The sequence below is a fragment of the Amblyomma americanum genome, chromosome 7 (assembly GCF_052857255.1).
Source record: "Amblyomma americanum isolate KBUSLIRL-KWMA chromosome 7, ASM5285725v1, whole genome shotgun sequence".
NCBI classification, from domain to species: Eukaryota; Metazoa; Arthropoda; class Arachnida; order Ixodida; family Ixodidae; genus Amblyomma; species Amblyomma americanum.
In genome coordinates this window covers 92,398,893-92,421,657 of record NC_135503.1, presented here as the reverse complement: position 1 = coordinate 92,421,657, position 22,765 = coordinate 92,398,893, and the positions used below count along the sequence as shown (strand labels likewise).

Sequence of the window (22,765 nt, the reverse complement as noted above, 5' to 3'; positions counted from 1 at the left end):
TCGTTACAGGACAATTCAAGTACACAGAAATATTTATGCTAAAATGTACTCTCGTTATGAACTGTAGACAATGTATTGTATGAGCCCATCAGGAAAGTGCACTACTCCACGCCATACGATCCTATCAATCACAGCATAGATGGTTGAAGGCAGAAGTTAACTTATGTAAACGCCCTCAAAACAGTGTTGCAATAGCAGTAGCAACAGTAGGCCATTGCGGAGCTAGAATAGGCAGATTTAAAGACTATGATCAGTGACGCTAGTAAAAAAACAAGGGTAAAAATTCAGTCCTTCCGGCAAAAACAGTGCGCAAAGCAATGATACCTATGTCAGGTGCACTCTCTTATTGTGGACATGTCACTTCCAACTTTACATTCGAATGCTCGGGCGAAGTAACGGAAAAGCCTCAGAGGGTCGTGGCACTTTTGCTTCCCGTACGACGCGCCGCACTGCGCCATGCACCAGATAATGAAGAACATCCTCTTCCCCGTCAGCGACTCGTAGCCATCGAGCCTGTACTGATTGCCGCCGTCGGTGGCATCGAGAAAGGCCCTGAACGCCGCGTTTAGGGACACGACCCTCTCGGCAAGCTCCCGCCTCGAAATGTTGGGCCAGCTGGGCACCTGCGTCGTTGCCGTCTCCACCGGGATGACTGGGCGGTTGTGCCGGCACAGCGCTTCGGTGTAGACCTTGGCCCGCGTGTTCTCATCAGCATCGCGGAGCCACGTGGAAAGGAGGGCGGCCATGGCGTCTCCGATCTCGGCTCCCAGCGCCCCGTACTTGACTGCCGGTGGTGCCTCGGCGCTGTAGAAGGGAGGCTCCAGCGCGGTGGGCAGAAGCTCGAAGCGTTTGTCATCGGTCAGGTAGTATAAACGCACCTTGCCGTTCCAACGGAAGTTTGCCGCCCGTGTATCGGCCCGCGTCATTCGTCTTGCGGCAGCGACACTCTGGATATTATCAAAAATGCTTGGCTTCTGGTCCGGGAAGTGCCTGAAGAGCTCGTTCAGCTGCCCCTCTTGAGAGTCGGTGACGAAGCTGAGCGGAGCACTTGCGGCGCTCGGAAATGGCGCGTTCTGGTCCAGGGACTGCTGGCTCTTGTCGATGAACTCCTTTAAAGCCCCCGACGATGAGAACCCTTCACGGAAGAACTTGCGCACATGCCTCACTAGGGCGGTCACGTCGGCGAGCTCGTGAGCCGAGAATTCCTCTCTGATGTAGTTAGCGTAGAAGGCCAGACCCATGTAGTGGTGCGAGAGTGCCCCGCAAGCCATGACGTGACCCTGGAGAGCTTGGCTCCGCGACGGGTAGTAAAAGTTGATGACCGCGGGCTTCGTGAACAGCGACAGTCCTTGTACGGCCGTCCAGCCCACATAGTAGGCCAGCTGGGACTCGCTAAGGTTACCCATCAAAGCGAAGAACTCGGCGAAAAAGAAGACGTTGTCAATGACGAACCTGAGCGCCATGGTGTCGTTGGGGATGGCAGATTTGAAATTCTTACCGAGCTCATCGTCCCATTTCGACCTGGGCATTCAAGTTTAAGAACAATGAGGTGTTACACAACGAAGTTGCAACGAAGAGTTACGCAAACGGCCGAACACTGTGCGCAGAAAACGACGTGAGCGTTACGCGGCCAAGATTACTTTTTTTTAAATCCGCAGTGATGGAGTGAGATATAGTGTTATTCGAAACAAGACCAATTATTTTAGGCAAGTGTACTGTACTCAGCTCTAGAAGGGAGCTCTAAAAACAGGTAGATTAGCTTGAAAAACTGCTATCTGATTGAGCACAAACAAATGTTCATATGAAGTAATCCGCTCGACCAATCGCCGAGTGACGTAAATCCGTTTTGTGCGGCAAAGCCCATTTGGCCCTTTACACAACGAGGGTTCAAAGAACAATTTTCCAAGAATTTCAGCCCGGAGAAGCCAGGGACAGGCACGACTGTGTAGCAGGGTGCTCTGGAGACCGAACCACGCAGCTCCCGCATGCGAGGCCAATGATAAAAACACTGCGCCGCCGCCCCAGCCAGAAGTAACAGTATCATGAGATAATTGGCGTGCATGCATTGCAAAGAAAGAGGTAGATACGAAGACTTGCATGCTCAAATGACGTGGCACAGAAGGGAGGTCCTTCTTAGAGTGGCTGCGGCCTCAAATAGCCCACAGTATTTGCTATGACGTTTTCAACTCCAGCGAGCAAGTGAATGACCAAATGTTAAAAAAGAGAGGCCACAAGACAGGCGCCTATGGCAGCCTGAGCAAGCAGAGATAATATATGAGCTGCAAAGCCAGAGAAAGAAGAAGAAAAACAAGTAGCTAAAAGCTTCTCGGCCTCGCTTGGCATGTGCCGCTTTTATCATTGCCGAACGGGCGTTAAATCGGCAAGATAATGGCTCCAAACTTCTTGCGTACGGCCGCAACACTAATTACGGCGGCTTTCAAGGACGGCGAGGTAGGCCACCGATTACCGCGGCGTCCTTTTGGAGAGCGGTCTAATGTGCCTGGCATGCGCATTTACAACTTGTACAATACTTGCTTTCTTTGAAGGAACCTTTCATTCATCCATAAAACAACAATATTCATACAGCATATGCGGCAGGGCTAGTTAGTGCTGCATGATTCCAAAAAGCGCGAAATCCAGACAAAAGACGCAAGAGGAGATCTAAGACATTTACGAGTGCTCCTGTTTGTCATGCATTTGAGATTACAATCGAATGAATGCTGAATTTCGTTATTTGTTGATAATATCCTGATGCACTTTTTTCACTGCCGGTCAGTAGAAGAAAACTAGACTCTTTTTAGAGACCAGCCCACCGAATTTGTAGCCGAGCAGGTTCCACTTATCACGCTATCATATTTTATATTTATCCTTGGTTTACAAGAATACGCATGAGAAAAGCATGAGAAATAAGAAACGACTTTTGTAAAAAAGCACGAAGCAGAAATGTACGCCGTGTGCGTGTGGTGAACACAAAAATTAGCTAAAACTATTGCTCCACCGTTTGTGCTCAGAAGACCTCCTTGCGCTATTTAAGACTAATGCAAGCAAGTTCTGGAAAAAAGTTTGTCAGAATAGCGTCAGTAATGGTATTTTAGTAGATGACTTAAACAACACCACTACTCCGACGCTGGCTGTCCTAAAGGAGTTAACTAGTTTTTCCCATTTGTTCTCGGCGACGAAGATAGATCCCGACTCTACCAGATTTTTCATTGCTCTACATGTCATCAGTTGACATTACACTTGATGACATAGTATACCTGATAACCTTAAAGTGTCGTCTTCCTCTCCTGTTGATGAAATTATTGCCAAAATGTTGAAAATGACCATTTCTGTCTTCTGCTTCAGCATACTCATGTCTTTAGGCAGTCGATATCAGCAAGTGAGTTCCCCACTGATTCAAAAATAGGAAAGGTGGTACCGTTACTAAAAAGTGGCAACAAGCACTAGCACAAAAATTATCATCCCATCTAACTTACATGCATTTGCTGCAAGATGCTTAACCCCTTTTCGCAGCGCACATCTACAGAGACTTGGAAATCATTTTTTTCGTATAAATAGCATGTATTCAGAAAATGCTTTCCCTGTGAGTCGCAATTATTAGAGTTTACTGCTGGCCTACATTTCAAAACGAACAGTAACTTACATACCGAATGCGTCTTTTTGGACATTGCCAAGGTATTTGATCGTGAAGCGCATTATCGACCAATATTAAAGCTTTCTGCGTTCAAATCAGATCTCTGACATCACATCAGGCGTGCTGCGTGGAAGCGTCCGCGATGCATTACTCTTCTTAATTTACATTAATCACGCGTCAATAAACATCTCATCTTGTAAAACATTTTCGCTGAAAACTACATTATTTTTCAATTATAACTACTGATGATTACCTTTCACTCCAAAGTGACCTTGATTGCATTAACTCCTAGTGTAAAACGTGGCTAATAAGTCTGAAGATTTCTTAATGTAACAATTTCTTTTACCATGAAATCAGCTGATACGCACTTTACGACATTAATACAGATACATTGGCTCGGACTAAGTAAAAGTACTTGGGTGTCCACCTCCCAAATAACATTTCTTGCGTTGAGCATATAACCACTATTTTTGATAATGCTTCCTGGTCAGTAGGGTGCCTTCGCCACAAACTGCAAAGCACTACCCCTCAAGCCACCGCAGTGGCTCAGTGGTTAATGTTAGGCTGCTGATACGAAAGACGCGGGTTCAGTCACGGCAGCGGCGGCCGAATTTAGATGGAGGCGAAATTCTAGAAGCCGGTGTACTGTGCGATGTCGCCAGGTGGTCGAAATTCCCGGAGCCCATCACTACGGCGTCCCTCGTAGCCTGGGTCGCTTTGGGACGTAAACCCCCATAAACGACAAACCAAACTACCTCTCAGGTGCGTAAACAAGCCGACATAGCTTTCATCAGACCATAGAGTACGCTTCACCCAGCTGGTCCCCTCATTAGAAATGCATAACATACAAGTTGGTAGCTGTCCAGGACAGGGCTTGTCGATTCATTTAGCGGGCTTGGTTACTACTTCAGTGTAAGCGAACTGAAGCTCAAACATTTGCTCCATCGGCTGAGAATTCGTCGGGACAGTGCCATTTTATCTCTCTTTCATAAATAATTCCATGATACTGATTCGTCGCCAGCACATAGACAGCGTCTCTCCTATTTATCACATGGATTGCATAATAGCTACAGCTACGCCTGCATTTATGGCTGTACACATGGTTTTAACCGGTCGTCAATCCCGCGCGCCATTCGCTTTTGGAACTATCTTTCTGACTGCATCACCATGTAGCGCAATCATAACACCTATCGTGAACATCTTCTCAAGCACTTCGTTGATCGTTAAAGATCCCCAGGTGGTCGAAGTTATTCTGGAGCCCTCCACTACGGCACCTCTTCTTCCTTTCTTCTTTAACTCCCTCCTTTATCCCTTCCTTGACGGCGCGGTTCAGGTGTCCAACGATATACGAGATAGATACTGCGCCAATTCCCTTCCCCCCCAAAAAAAACAATTATTATTATTATTATTATTATTATTACTTCGTTGATAACGCTTAGCCCGTCATTTCTATACTTATGATTCATATAAATTTGTTTTAAGCTGCTTCAAACTATTGCCCGGTTGGTTCTGCTGATGCGCAGTCGTCCTCTTGTATATCTGAAATGTTTACGCTGGCTTTTGTATGATACTTTGTGCATTTCCCCTATTTTTTTTTCTAGGGAGTATAGTTTTCTTGCTCTTCATATCACTTGTGAATTGCTATATTTTATTATCTGAGCTCATGTGTTTTTCGTCTATTTTGTGCGCTTACTTTTCATTTCACCCCTCTTACACAATGCATCTCTTGAGCATTGCAAGGTAAATATAAATTAAAAATATATAGAGAAAAGGGAGCATGCGCGGAGAGGGGCAGTTGAGGCACACATTCAAGCAACTGCGTTTTCTTCTAACAAAGCGAATTTAAAAATACCAGTTGAGCAGAATAAATGTGTAGAAAACTGTCGCACACGCAACTATGAGACAACCTTTTGACTGGTCTCCAGCAGAAGCCGAGCTTTTCATTCTTGTTCCTGTCCAGAATCTTCGGATTCTCAAATCCTGCCCTACACGTGTTGACACACGAAGCAAAGCGCAGCACATGGTTTGCGTTTTTTATTGTTTTCTGCATTCTGGTGTGCTCCTTTAGCCGGTCATTTTTGCGGCGGCCTGTTCGGCCTGCGTATGATGCCCCGCATGAAAGGTGGATTCTTTACACCACACCTGTGGCGCTGTCCGCGTAGGCGCTCCCATGCTTCTTCGTTTATTACCGTCACAAGAATTAGCAATGCGAGGACAAAGCTTTCACAGCTTGTTGAGTGTTGAAAACGCTGAGGGCCCAGGTGCACGCCGGCCACTTTTTGCAGGTTGTGGGAAAGTTCGTGCACATAATGGACCACAATTGGCTTTGAAGGGGAGAGGACAGTTCATTTTCCGGCGCCTTTTTTTTTCGCAGGAGGATTCCAGTGACTGCTGATATTTCCGATGTCATATTGCCATAGATATTGCCATTGTTATATTGCTATAGATTTTGCTGGCATTGTGAAGTTAATCCAGAGCCTCAAGTTATCATCCAGTTGCGGTGTCGACAACATTAATTAGAAATTTTTGGAGAACAGTTCTGTTTATTCCAGCATATATTTCGCGCACCTTTACACCCAGTGTGTCGAAAACGCGACAATGCCAGCTGAGTGGAACGTAGCGAGGGTGTCCACTCTTCAAGCAAGGTCGTCCGAACTTTCCCCTTAACTACAGACCTATTTAATTAACAAGCATTCCTTGTAAACTTCTAGAGCACATTATAAATTCTTATCTCGCTTTTTTTGGAAAGTAACTCTTTCTTAAGCCCCTGTCAGCACGGGTTCACTATCTTAATATCGTCTTTGGATAGTGGTTTACTAACCGACTGCATCTTTCTTGGCTTCGATAAGGCATCGCATCACTCACTCCTTCTTAAAATGAGTTCAGTTAATATTGACCTTAATCTTTTTAAATGGCTTGAATGTGTCTTAACTAACCGCACCCAGTTTGCATCAGCTAACGACTCTATATCGTCCCCATGTGTCATAACATCTAGTGTTCCCCATGGGTCTGTTCTGGCTTCTTTGATCTTTCTGATATATATGAATGACCTTCCGATTGGCATTAACTCTTTCCTTAAGCTTTTTGCTGATGACTATGTTATTTTTCGTGCAATACATTACGTTAACGATAGTTCCCTCCTTCAGTCGGACCTTGATAACGACTTAATTTGGTTTCAGTGATGGTCTACAGTTCTCAGTATATCAAAATGCAAAATTATGTCCATCTCACTCCAATGTAACTCGTCTTAAATGAATTTTCATTATGGAACGTTTTATCTTATAAATATATGGGGGTTCACATCACTTACAACTTCTCCTGGCGCATGCACATAGAATATGTCGTTATCATTGCAAACGGTGCCCTTGGTTACATACGCCGAAACTTCTCTCAGGTTTCATCTCATTTGAAGTTACTTTTACTTCAAACTCTAATGCGGCCGAAGTTAGAATACGCATCATCAAAATAGGATCCTGCACAACTCAATTTAATAAGTAAATAAATAAATAAATAAATAAATAAATAAATAAACAAATATGACCTGCCCTGGGAAGCCAGCTGTCAAGAGACGGGAAGCCTGATCGTTCAAAAATCATCTCGCAGCTTATAAGAGCGTGATTGCCGAAGGGCGCATTTTAAGCAAAACGGCTCTGTAGCTCTCTTCACCACCTTGGAATACGCCGAGTAGTAGCTCAACGGCATTTAGTTGGTGGGTGACAGTACACACACAAAGATGGTCCCCACGGATTTCAGCTTGAGATCTAACAACTTAAGTGATAATTGTCAGGAAGTTTATGCATGCATACCAAACCTCGTAGAAGTTAAATAATAGTAGAAAAAACCAGCGAAATAGCCTATTCAAGCATGTAAAGTTGCAAGACCTTAAAAGGATTAAAAGTCATCGACATGTCAGAAACTTTTAAAATCGAACCCCCTTGGAATGACTCTGCCAGTTGGCGGTCAATATAAGATTCTTTAAAAAGCCCACATAAAATCGGTGCTGCTTACGAGATAATAAAAATACCTCTACGATGCAGAAAAAACTGATTGTCATAACACCAACATGGAGGTGATGTTCTGATAACTTACAAAAAAGCATCTAGGGAGTTACCAGTAGAGTTCTGGAAGGCCAAAATAAAAAGCGCTGGTGAATGTCTTATGTGACTTCTTGTGTCCACCCTCATGTTTCCACGCTGACTTCTTGAAATTTCACCACAATGTTCTTTCTCTCAAGAGAGGGCAAAGGCCGCAGTTAACGTCTTCGTCACTCTAGCGAAATTTCTAAGTTTAAGATAGCCTTCAATTCGGCAACAGTCTAGCTACATGCCCCTTGCTTAAGCAGTGTAGTACAGTTGCTCCTTCTCATCGGTCACTTTTGACCGGGCACGTGGCACGTTCATGCTCTCTCCGATCGCCACGAATCCATACCCTGCTCTGCTCGAAACTGGTTAAAACATACCACCAGCTAATCGGAGTAGGGGAGCATAGCAGTATTGAATCAATAAGTAAATAATTAAACAAGTGATTGAATGCAGATGCTCTGCAAGCTTGCCCCGAACGGCAGTGCAATTAGGGCTGCATATGAATGTTTGAGTGCTCTATAACTCAGCAAAATATAACCATAATGGTCGAAACTAGACTAAATTACGCTCCACAATCGCTCAGGAACAAAGAGACCCACCTAGGTATAGCTTCGCCAGCCAGCTTTAGGATGTCGTCGAGTGTCCCATTATTTATAATCACGCCGTCAGCAGCCGTGTACGCCTGTTGCAGCGCCGGCACTACTTGAGACTCCATAGCGAGCAACTCGTAGTAGGAGAGGTAATCGGAGGCCAGCTCTTGTTTGCGGAAGGTGTCCACCATGTGGCTAAAGTAGGACTTGTACTCGCGGCCGTCATTACTGCTGCTGAGCATGGCTCGCCTCCGCCCAAGCAGGAAAGCATAGAAGGGCGCCGGCGTCACCACGATGTGCCCAGGGCGTGTCAGCGAGAAGAGGATGACGGGTGCCCAGTCCAGGACAGCGGACATTGCGAAGCAGATGCGGAGCAGGTTGGAGGCGTTGCTCAGCCGAGGCCAAAAGACACCGAAGTCGGCCAGCAAGCGTCTCACCGTGCTCAGCTCTCGCTCGCCACCCGTAGTGTAAACGAGCGAACACGACTGGTAGAACTGCGCGGCCTTCTGCACCGCACTCTGGTTCTGCGCTGGCACGGCAGTGTGGAGGTTCCTGTCGGAGACGCGTTCGATGAACCTGCGAAGGAACGCACCGCGATTATTCGGTGTTTGAAGAGGGATCGTCCAGATTTTCATACGACGCTCAGCGGCCTCTAGCGCCTGCAGCCACAGCAGCTGATCTTAAGGCATGGTTGCACGTGCTGCGGGAAAGTCCCGCAAAATCGCCTCAAAAGCAGGCATTTGTTTACTTGACCTCAGCAAAAGTGAAAAGCCTATAGCGGGTGTGGCGATCAGTCAATAAACTGAAATGTTATGTTTGATTTTTGTTTCTAAACAGAATACTGGAGGCCTTTCTTTTGGCGCAAGGAAGGAAGGCAGAAAGATATAATCATAAATTGATACAAAAGCAGGAATGTATCAGTAAAACAACTGCAACAAATAAAGTTGCAGAATATACAGAACCATGTACCTAAAATATATTATGAAGTGTCCTGCCAAAGTGAACAGCCGATATCAGTCACAAGTAGGGCATTCCAATCGGTAATTTTTCCAAGAAAAAATGAAAACAAAACGTTAGTTTTGCACGATGTATAGTGTTAAGCTGTAATAGTGTTGATAATTTTTTTTAATTGGTTTTTGGGGAAAGGAAATGGCGCAGTATCTGTCTCATATATCGTTGGACACCTGAACCGCGTCGTAAGGGAAGGGACAAGGGAGGGCGTGAAAGAAGAAGGGAAGAAGGAGGTGCCGTAGTGGAGGGCTCCGGATTAATTTCGACCACCTGGGGATCTTTCCGTGCACTGACATCGCACAGCACACGGGCGCCTTAGCGTTTTTCCTCCATAAAAATGCAGCCGCCGCGGTCGGGTTCGAACCCGGGAACTCCGAACCCGACCGCGGCGGCTGCGTTTTTATGGAGGAAAAACGCTAAGGCGCCCGTGTGCTGTGCGATGTCAGTGCACGTTAAAGATACCAACCTACGCATTTCTAAAACGGTACATACCGGTCTGGAAAAAGTCCTAGTTTGCCATGAATTAGTTGGTGCAGCAAGAACATGCGTGCAGTCTTACTTTTTACATGCAGAGGTCTGATATGGTTTCTTGTCATTAATAACGATGGGGAATAAGTTCTGTTGTACGCACTAAATGTAAGGTGGTTTGTGGTTCATACGGGTTTAACGCCCCAAAGCGACTCAAGCTATGAGAGACGCCGTAGTGAATGGCTCCGGAAATTTCGACCACCTGGGGTTCTTCAACGTGCACTGACATCCCACAGAACACGGGCCTCTAGAATTTCGCCCCCAATGAAATTCGACCAGCGAGGCCGGGATCGAACCTGCGTTTTTTGGGCCAGCAGCTGAGCGCCATAACCACTCAGCCACCGCGGCGGCTGAACTAAATGTAAGGAGTACTGCGCGTCTCTGCACCTTTTACAGCTGTATATTGTCCTTTTTTGCTTGACGGACTCTAAATATTGGCGGCATATTTGATTTTTGCCCTTATAGAATATTTTAATGCGAAGAAGTTGGAGCTGCTAGGTGCACCACTGTTTCTACTTTAACGGAACAAAGAGATATCCGTGCTTGGTCACTCATGTAACCAAAACGCCATTAATAAAGTAGTGAAAGTGAAATGGATTTTTTTTTGTCCTAGATATACTCAAGAGAACCATTTTCTGGACACTTATTTTTCCCTCCAGTAAAGGACATTGTACAGAGCTTATTGTCGGTGTTGTTGGTTGGAAACGGAAGAAACAAGGGTATATACATTATGACACCAACAGCGAACAGACCAGTTTTGACACCTTCATTAATAGAGAAGCTACAGAATTTACATGAATAGAGAAAAACAGCAACCCAAACGCACTTCCCTGAAGAACATCGGAAGTTACTGGCCGTCATGCATAGCAAGAACCGAAAATCCCTACAAACTGCGTCCCGTGTTGTAGATAAGCTGTAGTACAACCTGCAAATCTGTTTTAATTTGAAAATAAGCTTCTTATTCGGCACCTTTTAAATAGTTTTGTGCAATCTAAAAATAGAACATCACTTTTTTTTCGTATTTGTCTAAAGCTTCATTGAAATTGTGAATGGCTGTACCAATTTCATACTTGTAGAACCTCTTCCTGAATCCTTTTTCAGATCGGTCTTGAGCTTCATTGGAGTTTAATATTGTGAATATATTACGAAAATGCTGTGAGCAAATACTAAGCCCAAGATTCACGAAGCAACCTTCGTTTTTCTTTCAGACGCAACCGAAGGGTGCGTCATATACAGACACGGCAACATGCGAGGCCACACTAACTTTGTATTACTAAGCTCAGTGTTGATCATATGTTAGCAGTGACTGAATGTGAGTGAGCTTGGCCGATAAAAAACCGCCCACCCACGAGTGTAAAGAACAAATACGTAACCACGTTTCTTTTGTCTTTTTGTTTTTGAAAGGAAACAAGGTCGTTGTATTTTCTCTCGCAGTCCGTTTTACTACCACTGATCATTTGGTAACTGCTGCCAATAGCTATGTCTTGGTGAATAAAACACTAGTTTACATGCCAACACTGGCCGGCAGGATGTTTATTTTCCTTGTGCACTGATCCTGGCAAGAGCTACAGCAGCAGGAGCACTGCAGTTATACAGTATGACATATTTCTTTCCTCCCTCAAGTTTCATAACAGCAGCCTAAGGCAGTCCGCTTGTTGAGCGAACCAGGTAACCTGGGCAGAATGGATTTTTACAATTTTAGATTTTCTGTCGACCTCGTCAGTAGGCCATCTAGTGGCCGCCGGAGCATAAAATAGTAGGTTTAAGGGTGAAGCTAACTGATAACATATGAAGCCCACATGTAGCCTTCATTTTTATTCAGAAAGAAAATGCATACTTTACCAGAGACGCTTAGGTTGCGATTTTACGATCAGGCTTGTTGCTACATACTCTTGTAAAACTTTTCGTTCCACGAGCTCGAACGCGCCAATTAAGAATTCCAGTCATGTCTTTAAGAGTGCTACAATCTAAACGGCCTGTCATCTGCTCCATAGGCGTGATCAAATTTCGGCGCTAATGGGCAGAGTTCGCCGCATACTGACAGTGCATACACAACGATATCAATATAGGCCTGCAAGCCAGATTTCTGCAGATCCACATCTGTGTCCGCAGTGCAGGGCTCACTTTGATGACAACGCTCGTTAAAACTCTCCTCAGTGCCAATAAAACTTACCCAAGTCTTATTAGGTGACTACGCTGAGCATACGCTGCATACTGGCCACGCATATGTAATAGGAAATGCGTTATTTATGTCATACAAGTGAGCTTGGGAGAAGAGAAAGTGGGACACGAAGAAAAAGACAGCCTCGGCAAAATACAGCATTGCATACGGGAGCTACATTCAGAGGAAGATTAGAGGGAAGGCGCGGTAATGTGTCCGCAGTCGCAACCGGCGGCAATTTGTTATCGCCCTACTTCCACTGAGGGTTTTGTGGGTGTGCCACTAATACTATCTTTTTTTTTACAGCGATATCTGTTGCAGCCTTGGTGTATTCAGATAGGCCTCCATTTCGCCATGGAATCTACAGCGTGAGCCGTAAGAACTTGTTTACTTAGTCTTCCACGTTTAGGGAAAAGGAAGGAGAAGTTAAGTGCGACAGGTGAAAGAGCAAAGGTGAAATACGACGGGCGGCCTGGTTGCTTCGAAGGTTATGACGAAAGCGGAGGAATGCCCAACAGGAAAATGGCTGCAACGAGAAGATCCGAAAAGATGGCTAGCGCGGAGGGAAGAGGTTATTATGAGGGCAGCGGAATGTGTATCTGAAGGTGGTTCTATGACAGAAAGCAGGGTTTTATGGCTAAACCAACGCTATAACAGCTTCAGCTGATTCATCCGCTCAGTCGGCAAACCAATCTCTACAAGTTTTTTCAAACCTCTAGCGGTATGACACAAAGAGCACACGTAATAGCCGACGCTCGAACACTCTCGGCAGCGCAATCAAGTCCCATAACTCTTGCCAACGCATATTGTCGCCAATGTTTGCATTGTTCGTTCATTCTGCAAATATGCCGCCACGCCGCTTTGTCGCTTTGTTTGCGATGCAAGACGGGAATAGATTTATCTCGATTGATCGCAGAAAGGCAGGGCTGATTCTACGTTGTTCCAAAATGTTCTAGTAACTTTGCACGCTTTATCTAGAAAGTTCGCTATCAGCTTTAAATTGAGCACGGCCGACAGCGGTGGCCATTCTGTTCGACGACCGCCGAGCATGTTTGTTGCTACGCCGCTGCCGAGTGATTCAGTCCATTGTGGGTGCAAGTCAATCAAAATAAAGTTTTGTTTAGACGCCATCTTCGCTGTCGTTCTGCTCCATGGATTGCAGTCAGCACTTCGTGGCATCTGGTGGGAGTGCTGGGTTAGCTTCCATGTTCAGGACACCCCCTTCACGTCGTGACGCCAGCCCTCAGCGCTTTGCACCCGAGGACAAGCCAGCAGCTCAGCGAGCCAGCCGACGTCTCCAGAGAGAGGAGCCTGAGTTCGGGATCCTTCCGGACCGCACCAGACAGCGAAAAGACGCTGCTACGAGCACCGCAACTTCGCTGAAGGTGTCGACACTGATCATACAGCAGCAGCCGCGGGTGCCGGCAACTTTCAAAGAATCCCTTGGCGAAGACCCCGAAGAATGGTTGGACCAATTTGAGCGCGTGGCTTCATCCAACAAGTGGGATGATGCGGCAAAAATTGAACACGTATTTTTCTCATTGGATGGCTCCGCACGCATGTGGTACGAAAACCACAAGTCGTCCCTTACGACATGGGAGCTATTCAAGAGTGAACTATTGAAGGTATTGGCCAGTGTCGTGAGGAAAGAAAGAACCGAACGACTCCTCAAGTCCAGGATCCAGCTTCCGAATGAGCCCGTCCGCGGTTACATCGAGGAGATGAAGCGCCTATTCCACCGCGCCGACCCCGGGATGACCGAGGAAAAGAAAGTTCAGTTTTTGATGCGCGGCGTAAAAGAACAACTCTTTGGCAGCCTCGTCCACCAGCCGCCAAAAACAGCCAAGGAATTCATGCAAGAAGCCTGCACGATTGAGAAGACCCTCGACGTCCGAGCTCGCAGAACAATTGCCCCTTCCTCTGCCTGTGCAGAGGAAGGGCAATGGTGCTGGCCGTCGTGTTCGGACACGACGGCTACCACCAGCGACAACTTCAGGAAAATTATCCGCGAAATCGTCCGAGAGAAGCAACACCGATTACTGTCATCCTCCTCACAGCCGCAAACAGCGACTCTGATGGATGTGCTAAGCGAAGAAGTGCAACAGGCACTTGGCACCCCGACGGCCACAGAACCCAAGGGCATGACCTACGGCGCTGCAGTAAGGACTCCTCAGCCTCAACGACAACACCTACGTCCTCCCCGAGATGAGCCACTTGTTCCACAACGCCGCCTCTTAGCCCCCACCCTCCCAGCCTATTACCGACGCTCAATCCCCAGGAAAAGCGACGCCTGGAGGACTTCCGACAACCGACCGTTGTGCTTTCATTGCGATGAGGCCGGACGTATCCTTCGTCACTGCCCGTATCGACGTGTCGGTCTTCACGGATTTGCCGTTGACGCCCCACGACCACACTTCGGCCAACGTCCGCAGGAAATCGACGAGTGCCTGCGTCGAGAGGAGTACACGCCGAGCCGCCTTTCGCTCTCACTATCATCGACAACCTCGCGCATTGCGTCGCCATGCCGCAGCTATGCAGCCGCGATACGAGGAAGGTCTCGCAGCCCTCGTAGGGGAAACTAAAGACAGCAACCTCTGGAGGTGAGGTGGCTCACGAGCGAAACGCCGAAGCTCCTCCACCGACCACGCCCCATCAAGACGCTGCACCAGCTACGCCGCATGAAGAACCGACACTCGCTGCACCGACACCACGCAAAATGACAACCACGACCACGAAGCAAACTGCCTTCAAAATGACGCCGCCACCCAGAAAAGCTTCGACCACACGCCCCACCAGCGACTCGCATACGCGACGAAGCCGTGACCCGACGCCGAGGGGGACATGCAATGCAAGAGCCAGGACATCCGACTTAGAAGTGGCTATCGACGGCCGGAAAGTTACCGCTCTAGTCGACACAGGAGCCGATTACTCGGTGATGAATGGAACATTCGCTGCGCAGCTGAGGAAAGTCACAACGGCTTGGGACGGCGCACAAATTCGCATCGCAGGGGACTCCATTGCGCCATCAGGACGATGCACAGCGCGAGTGACTGTCAAAGGACATACCTATCCTGCGACCTTTGTTGTGCTACCACAATCCTCCCGCGAAGTGATCTTGGGCATGGATTGCCTTAATGAGCATCAGGTGATCATCGACCTGCGATCCAAGCTGATCACGCTTTCGACGGACGAGGCCATCCTTTCGATGAGAACTTTGGAAAATCACGTTGCCCTGAGTGTCCTGGAGGATGAAGTGAGCGTCCTATCCCGTTCCTGCGTTATCGTGACCGTAGGCGCCACGAAAGCCATTAACGCTGAAGCCATCATCGAGGGGAACATGCAGTTCCTTCTAGCCCAAGCAATCAGCATCGCAAGAGGCATCGCACATTTACGCAATGGCCAGGCCGAAGTACTGCTGACTAACTTCAGCGAAGAATACCGGCACATTAACAGAGGAACGACGATTGCTTTCTTCGACGAAATATCCGACGTACGAGCTAGACTTCGCCCTCTCCGACCCATCCACAGAAGATTCGGCTTACCAAGAGAAATCGCCCACTTTCAACATCAACCAAGCCCTGCCCCGGAACAGACAAGACCAGGTCCGAAATCTGCTTCGAAGCTACAGGGAGTGTCTTTCGTCGTCGCCGAAGGTCCGAATAACGCCAGGCGCCAAGCATCGCATTATAACCGAACAACACGCCCGACCTCTCCGTCAAAGCCCCTACCGCGAGAACAAGCCATCCGGGACCAAGTCGAAGAAATGCTTCGTGACGACGTCATCCAGCCTTCAAACAGCCCATGGGCGGCACCGGTTATTCTAGTGAGAAAGAAATACGGCGCACTTCGATTCTGCGTTGATTACCGCCGCTTGAACAACATAACAAAGAAGGACGTCTACCCCTTCCCCCGCATCGACGACACACTGGACCGCCTCTGCAACGCCAAATATTTCTCGTCGATGGACCTCAAGAGCGGCTACTGGCAAATTGAGGTCGACGAAAGAGATCGCGAGGAGACAGCATTCATCACTCCGGATGGGCTCTTCGAGTTCAATGTGATGGCATTTGGTCTCCGTTCCGCACCAGCTACGTTTCAGCGAATAATGGGTGCAGTGCTGGCGGGCCTGACTGAAGTGGAAAATTTGTCTGGTATATTTAGATGACGTCGTTGTCTTCGCCTCGAACTTTGAAAAGCACCTCAAAATACTTCGAACAGTACTAGACGCCATCAAGTCGTCTGGCCTAACTTTGAAAGCAGAGAACTGCCGATTTGCCTATGAAGAGCTGCTATTTCTAGGCCACATCGTTAGCAAGGAGGGAGTACGCGCAGACCCGCAGAAAACCGCTGCTATTGAACAGTTTTCACCGCCGGCCGATAAGGAAGAAGTGCGCATATTACCGACGATTTGTGAAAAACTTTTCGCGCATAACCGAGTCCATGATCCAAATGGCGAAGGCAGACGTGCCATTTAAATTGGAAGCGCCGCAAGCAGAAGCCTTCAAAGAACTCCGGCGTCATTTTTCCCCACCGATCCTCCCGCATTTTGATGAAAACGCCGATGCTGAAGTTCATACCGACGCAAGCAGCGTGGGACTAGACGCCGTCCTCGTTCAAAAAAGCGACGGGCTAAAGAAAGTCATCGCATAGAATAGCCGTTCCCTTTCCAAAGACAAGGCTAACTATTCGACAACTGAGAAATAGTGTCTTGCCATCATCTGGGCAACGTCGAAATTCCGCCCCACCTGTAAGCACGACCGTTCAAAGTGGTCAGCGATCACCACGCGCTGGGCTGGCTTGCCAATTTGAAGGCCCCTCTGGCCACCTCGCTCGATGGAGTCTGCGTCTCCAGGAATTTGACGTCACCGTCGTTTACATGTCCGGACGCAAGCACTCTGGCGCCGATTGCCTCTCACGAGCCCCTGTAGATAAACCGCCGCCGGATGACGATGAGGACGCCTCCCAGAGATTCATCAGCCCCAGCTCTTTTGCTCAGCAGCAACGCTCGGACGCCGACCTAAAACACCTCATCGAGTACTTGCAAAGCAAAGTTTCTTCACCTCCCCCCCCCCCCCCCCCCCCCCCCCCCGCTTCATTCAAGCGAGGACTTTCTTCTGTGTACAGGAAAATGTCCTCATGAAGAACTTCACGGCGAACAAAACAGCCTACCTCCTTGTTGTACCTGCTTGTCTCTGCGAAGAAGTTCTACACGCTTCACACGACGAGCCGACAGCTGGACATCTCGGGTTTACTCGCACCCTCCGCCGCATTCAAGACAAGCATTACTTACCCCCGACTGTCTGCCGATGTCGCACATTATGTGAAAGCCTGCCGAGATTGTCTGCAACGAAAGGCCCCTCCAACACGACCAGCAGGATTTCTGAACCCCATTGAACCTCCCCCAAGGCCCTTTCAGCAGATCGGCTTGGACTTGCTTGGCCCTTTTCCAATGTCAACATCTGGAAATAAGTCGATCATCATAGCGACCGACTACCTACCTGATCCGCTACGCCGAGACGAAAGCCCTACCGAACGGAACAACAGCAGAAGTCGCCAAATTTTTCGTGGAGTGCATTCTTCTGCGACACGGAGCCCCCGATGTGCTCATCACGGACAGAGGAACAGCATCAACGGCGGAACTAACGCAAGCCATCCTGCGTTACAGCCAAACCAGCCACCGGAGGACAACTGCATACCATCCGCAGACCAACGGACTGACCGAGCGCCTGAACAAAACCATCGCCGATATATGCTCGCCATGTATGCCGATGCCGAACACAAAACCTGGGAAGTCATCCTGCCTTACGTCGTCTTCGCCTACAACACCGCAGTGCAGGAGACCACCCAGATGACACTTTTTGGGCTTGTCCATGGCAGGGAAGCCACGGCCACGCTAGGTGCCATGCTGCCCAACGTTACAGAAGAGAACGTCGACATCGCCGCCTACCTTCAACGCGCAGAAGCAGCTCGACGGCTTGCCTGATTACGGATCAAAGATTAGCAGCGGACCGACGCCAGACGCTACAACCTACGAAGACGCAACGCGGAATGCAAGCGAGACCAAGTCTGGTTTGGACGCCCATTCGCCGCCATGGATTGAGTGAAAAGCTTTTGCGCCGATATTTGGTCCGTACAAGGTTCTTCGTCGGCTAGGTGAACTGGATTATGAAGTCATCCCTTACGCAATGACTGCATCCCAGCGACGCCGCGTACGACCAGACGTTGTCCATGTCGTCCGTCTGAAGCCCTATTATGCGCGCTAAAGGACGCTGTATTTCCACACTCTACTTTTGCAAGATTCGTTTTATTTGTTGCTAGTCGCGTTACTTGTTTTAGTGCATCGGGTCGATGCTTCTTTGAGAGGGGAGTAATGTCGCAAATTTTTGCAGTCTTTATTCATTCTACAAATCTGCCGGCACGCCGCTTTATCGCTTTGTTTGCGACGCAATACGCGACTAGGTTTTATCTCGATTGATCGCAGCCAGGCAGAGCTGATTCTAGGTTGTTCCAGAATGTTCTAGTAGCTTTGCACGCGTTATCTAGAAAGTTCGCTATCAGCTTTAAATTGAGCACGGCCGACAGCGGCGGGCATTCTGTTCGACGACCGCCGAGCACGTTTGTTGCTACGCCACCGCCGAGTGATTCAGTCCATTGTGGGTGCAAGTCAGCCCCAAATAAATTTATCTTTAGACGCCATCTTCGCTGTCGTTCTGCTCCTCGGATTGCAGTCACCACTTCGCATAAAGCATGGCTTTATGGCTAAACCAAAGCTATAACAGCTCCAGCTGATGCATCCGCTGAGTCGGCAAGCTAAGCTCTACAAGTTTTTTCGAACCTGTAGCGTGATGACAGAGAGCACACGTAATGGCTTACGCTCGAGCACTCTCGGCAGCGCAATCAAGTCCCATAACTCTTGCCAACGCATATATACGTTCACTAGGAGTGCCGGCAAGCAATGGTCTACGCACTGCCTTAAATGAAGATAAGAGTTCCTTTCTACATTTTCGGTGATTTTATAAATCTTTAGAAAAACATTGCTCCTACAAGACACAAAAGCTTCCGAATGATCAGCGCCTGCTTCGAATGTTAAATGGTGGCTGCGAATTGCGCTATGGCAGAGCATATTTTAGACTCCTTTCTGCTCCGCGAGGTGCGCACGCTCGAACTGCTTCGTCCACACTGACCGTAATATTGTTTTTTATCTCTTTTGTTTCTTAATGCCCGCTTTCGTCTCATGGCTTCATTATATAAATTTTTCACACAGTCTCCTTAACTTAAGCAGTTATAACTACAAGATTTGTCCGTAAGTTTTCGAGACTGATTTATTTTTTTCTCTGGAAATGATTCCTCAAAACGAATGTTGGTGCGCATGTGTAGCGCCATCTTTTCGGGCTAACCTGCGGTATTTATGTTAATTGCTGTGGCAGCCGGTAGATGGCACTACGCGTAAAAAATACGTTGTCTCTAGTCGACTGCACATCCTACTGTGTGTGAATGTGCAGACATGGACATCCACCTCGAACAGCGGGTAAAAATAAAATTCTGTGTAAAGGTTGGCAAGACAGCCACTCCATCGTGACGCTTACGGCAACGAGACATTATCGTGGGCGCGAGTTTTCGAGTGGCACGAGAGGTTCGTTTCGGGGTGAACGTCGGTGGAAGACGACACAAGGCAGGGACGCCCTTCAACCGCACGGAATGAAAACAACGTGGCTCGGATAGGGGAAATCGTGCAGCAAGACCGCACCATTACAGTCCGCACGCTATCAGATGCTCTCGACATTAGTAAAATAACATGCCACAAAAGTTTGCTTGAGAACTTGGGGAAACGAAAGCTGAATTCCAGACTTGTGCCGCACTCCCTCACCGCGCTGCGGCTATACAATGCCGCAGCTTTGGGGGCGGTGCTCTATGCACTGCCGCTCGTCACGGTGCGCAAGCCGTGCTGGAAGAAACTCGAGCTTCAGCACCGCAGGTCCCTGCACGTGTGCCTAGGCCTTCCCAAAAACTCGCAGTGCGCCGCAACGTTGGCCGAGGCAGGAGCGTGGCCACTTGAGCTCCAAGCAGCGCGCAGGGCATAGAATCACATCGACCGGCTTCACCGCGCACCGGACGGCGGCTCGCTGCTGCAGCGTATGCGCTCGCACCCGCGCTCACGAATGGGCGCGGCGCTGCTCGTGTATGAGCAATTGACCCAAGGCCCTCCCCCTACGGCTCCTGTGCGCCCTGGCCTGCTGCCTCGGAGGTACAGCGAGAGATCGTCGGCATTGCGGGAAAGCGGAGCACACCCCTATGTGCTGTGCAGCAGCTGGCCAGAGCCGTCATACACGAAGAGCTCCAGGACCATCTCCTCGTGTACACCGACGGCTCAGTGGCCCGCGACAGCTGCTCCCTTGCTGCGGCGGCCACAATCCCCGCCCTGCGACTGCACAGCCAGCAACACGCAGCCTCCCTGGGCTCCTCCACCACGGCGTAGTTGATGGGGATCCGGCTCGGGCTGGACCTGCTGCTCACCCTCGGCCCTCCGCCGCCCAGGAGTGCTCTGCTGTGTGACTCCCGCGCCGCCCTCAGCCGCCTGCAATCTAACGGCCGCGGTACCCCACTAGTGCGGGAAATTCGCTCGCGCATCGAATGCCTCGCGCAGAGAGGTTGTGCCGTGCGTGCACAGTGGGTGCCCGGTCACTGCGGCATCGCCGGCAACGAAGAAGCTGACTACCTCGCCACAGCTGCACACCAACTACCTGCCAGCGATCTGCCCCTTGCGCTGGAGGACGTGCGTGCGGCCATCCACGACCATCTCCGAAAGCAGCACCCCGACCCACACGTCGCGGGAGGTGAGCGCATCGACAGTGTCACCGGCTGTCGCGCACTTACACGGTCACAACGTGCAATCATCCTCCGCGCGCGCATTGGCTGCGTGTGGCCCTGGGAACGACGGGTGCGTCACAGAATCGCGACGAGTGATGTGTGCGACGGATGCGGTGCAGGGGAAACACTAGAACACCTGCTACTTCACTGTACCGCGTTCGCCGATGCTCGTCGCGATATGCTCGTGGCCTATAGGGCGCAGAGCATACTACCAGACTCCATCAAGGCTCTATTGTGGCCGCAGGGCAGTGCGCGCACTCGTGAGCGAACTTTGGTGAGCCTCTGTGCATTCCTCGAACACACCCGCTTGACGTCCCGTTTGTTCTCCGTCAGGTAGTTACACGCAGTTACTGAACGCTCCGCGAGTTCTACCTTGAACGATTAATAACTGGACGCCCCACTCCAGTTGTAACCAACACAGTGCTGTGCGCGTGTTTGATTTAATTCCTCTAAAATGAACTAGTCACGCGCACAACATGGACACATTTCTTATTGTGTAATTACTTTGTACATATTACTTCTCCCTATATCCTCTCTTCCTGTCCCCTCACCTTTTTCATTTCATTTCTCCATTCTGCCTGCTATCCTTTATTTCCGCTGCCCCAGCTCAGGTGCTTCAGTATCGATGGCAGATGCCGGGGCTAGCAAAAATCTTTTCCTTCCTTTTTACTATTATTTTTCATAAAACCACTACCACCACCACCACTCCCTCACACAGGACCAGAAGGACAAGCGCGCATCAGTGAGCGCTGATTTGCTCTCCGTGGCTAAGAAGTATGCTGCATTCGTCGACAGCGTCATTGCTGAAGACGAAACATAGTGTTTTCAATACGATCCTCAAACAGAGAGGCAGAGTGCCGAATGGCGGTCTACAAGCTCTCCGGCGTCGAGAAAGTTGCGGCGACAGAAGACCAAAACAAAAACGATGCTCAAAGTTTTTTTTCGAAGCCAGAGGTCTCATACACCACGAATTCGTCCCACAAGTGCAGACGGTGAATTAGGAGTTTTATATCCGCGTGCTCCAATACATGCGTGGTTCACTGCGACGACGTCGCCCTGACTAATGGGCATCTGGACAATAGAGCCTTCCTCACGATAACGCAGGGCCGCACACTGCTCTCCGCGTGACAAAATTTCTCGCCAACCACAGCATTACTGAACTTCACCATCCGCCATACTCGCCTGACCTCTCCCCGTGCGATTTTTTCCTGTTTCCTCGTGTGAAGAGAGCCCTAAAAGGTCGCAGGATGGGGAGCGTGGAGGCCATGAAAGACGCCACGACAAAGGAGCTGACAGCCTTGCCAAAAGAAGCGTTTTCTAACGGTTTCCAAGACCTGAAGAAGCGTTAGAAACTGTTTATAGACTGCAAGGGAGACTATATCGAAGGGGTTCTGCGCAAATGATTTCAATGTTAAACGCATTTTTTTAATAGACTCAGTCTCGAAACTTTACGGACAAAAATTGTAGTACTTTAAAACCTCTAACCAATATTGAACCTCCGCCAATCTGACTGCCTACATTACATTACCGGCTGTCCAACAGCCAGATTGTCGTATGTCATATACGAACTTTCGCATTTATTGCTAATGGAATGTCATTTTGAAATCAGAAGTTGAGACAGCCGCGAGAAGTGCGTGTAGAGACGTACTTCAGGTATATGCCTTCCTTGAATGTGTCGAGATGCTGGGCGTCCCATCTTGAACAGACGTGGCTGTAGAAATCTTCGCAGGGGTTCGCAGAATCGTTCAGCATTTCGAGGAGAAGCTGCAAAAGCATGCGCAGTGTATATTGGCGGATGCCAGCTTTGATGGTGCCTATATACAAAAGCGAGGGTCAGTACAAAGAAGTAATAGTTTCTCGTTCTCTCCTGTGCGAAGAAAGAGAGGAGCTA

General features: G+C 48.8%; 1 protein-coding gene across 1 annotated transcript in view; it reads right to left on the bottom strand.

Moving 5' to 3' along the window:
• Nucleotides 1-329: 329 nt before the first annotated feature.
• The window catches only part of LOC144097931 (endothelin-converting enzyme 1-like), a 57,489-nt gene continuing 35,053 nt past the window's right edge, over nt 330-22,765 (bottom strand). Inside the window, exons 7-9 of the mRNA XM_077630528.1 lie at nt 22,523-22,638; nt 8,316-8,882; nt 330-1,521 (exon numbers count right to left, since the gene is read on the bottom strand). Coding sequence (XP_077486654.1) covers nt 330-1,521; nt 8,316-8,882; nt 22,523-22,638 — 1,875 coding nt within the window. The remainder of the gene's footprint in view (nt 1,522-8,315; nt 8,883-22,522; nt 22,639-22,765) is intronic.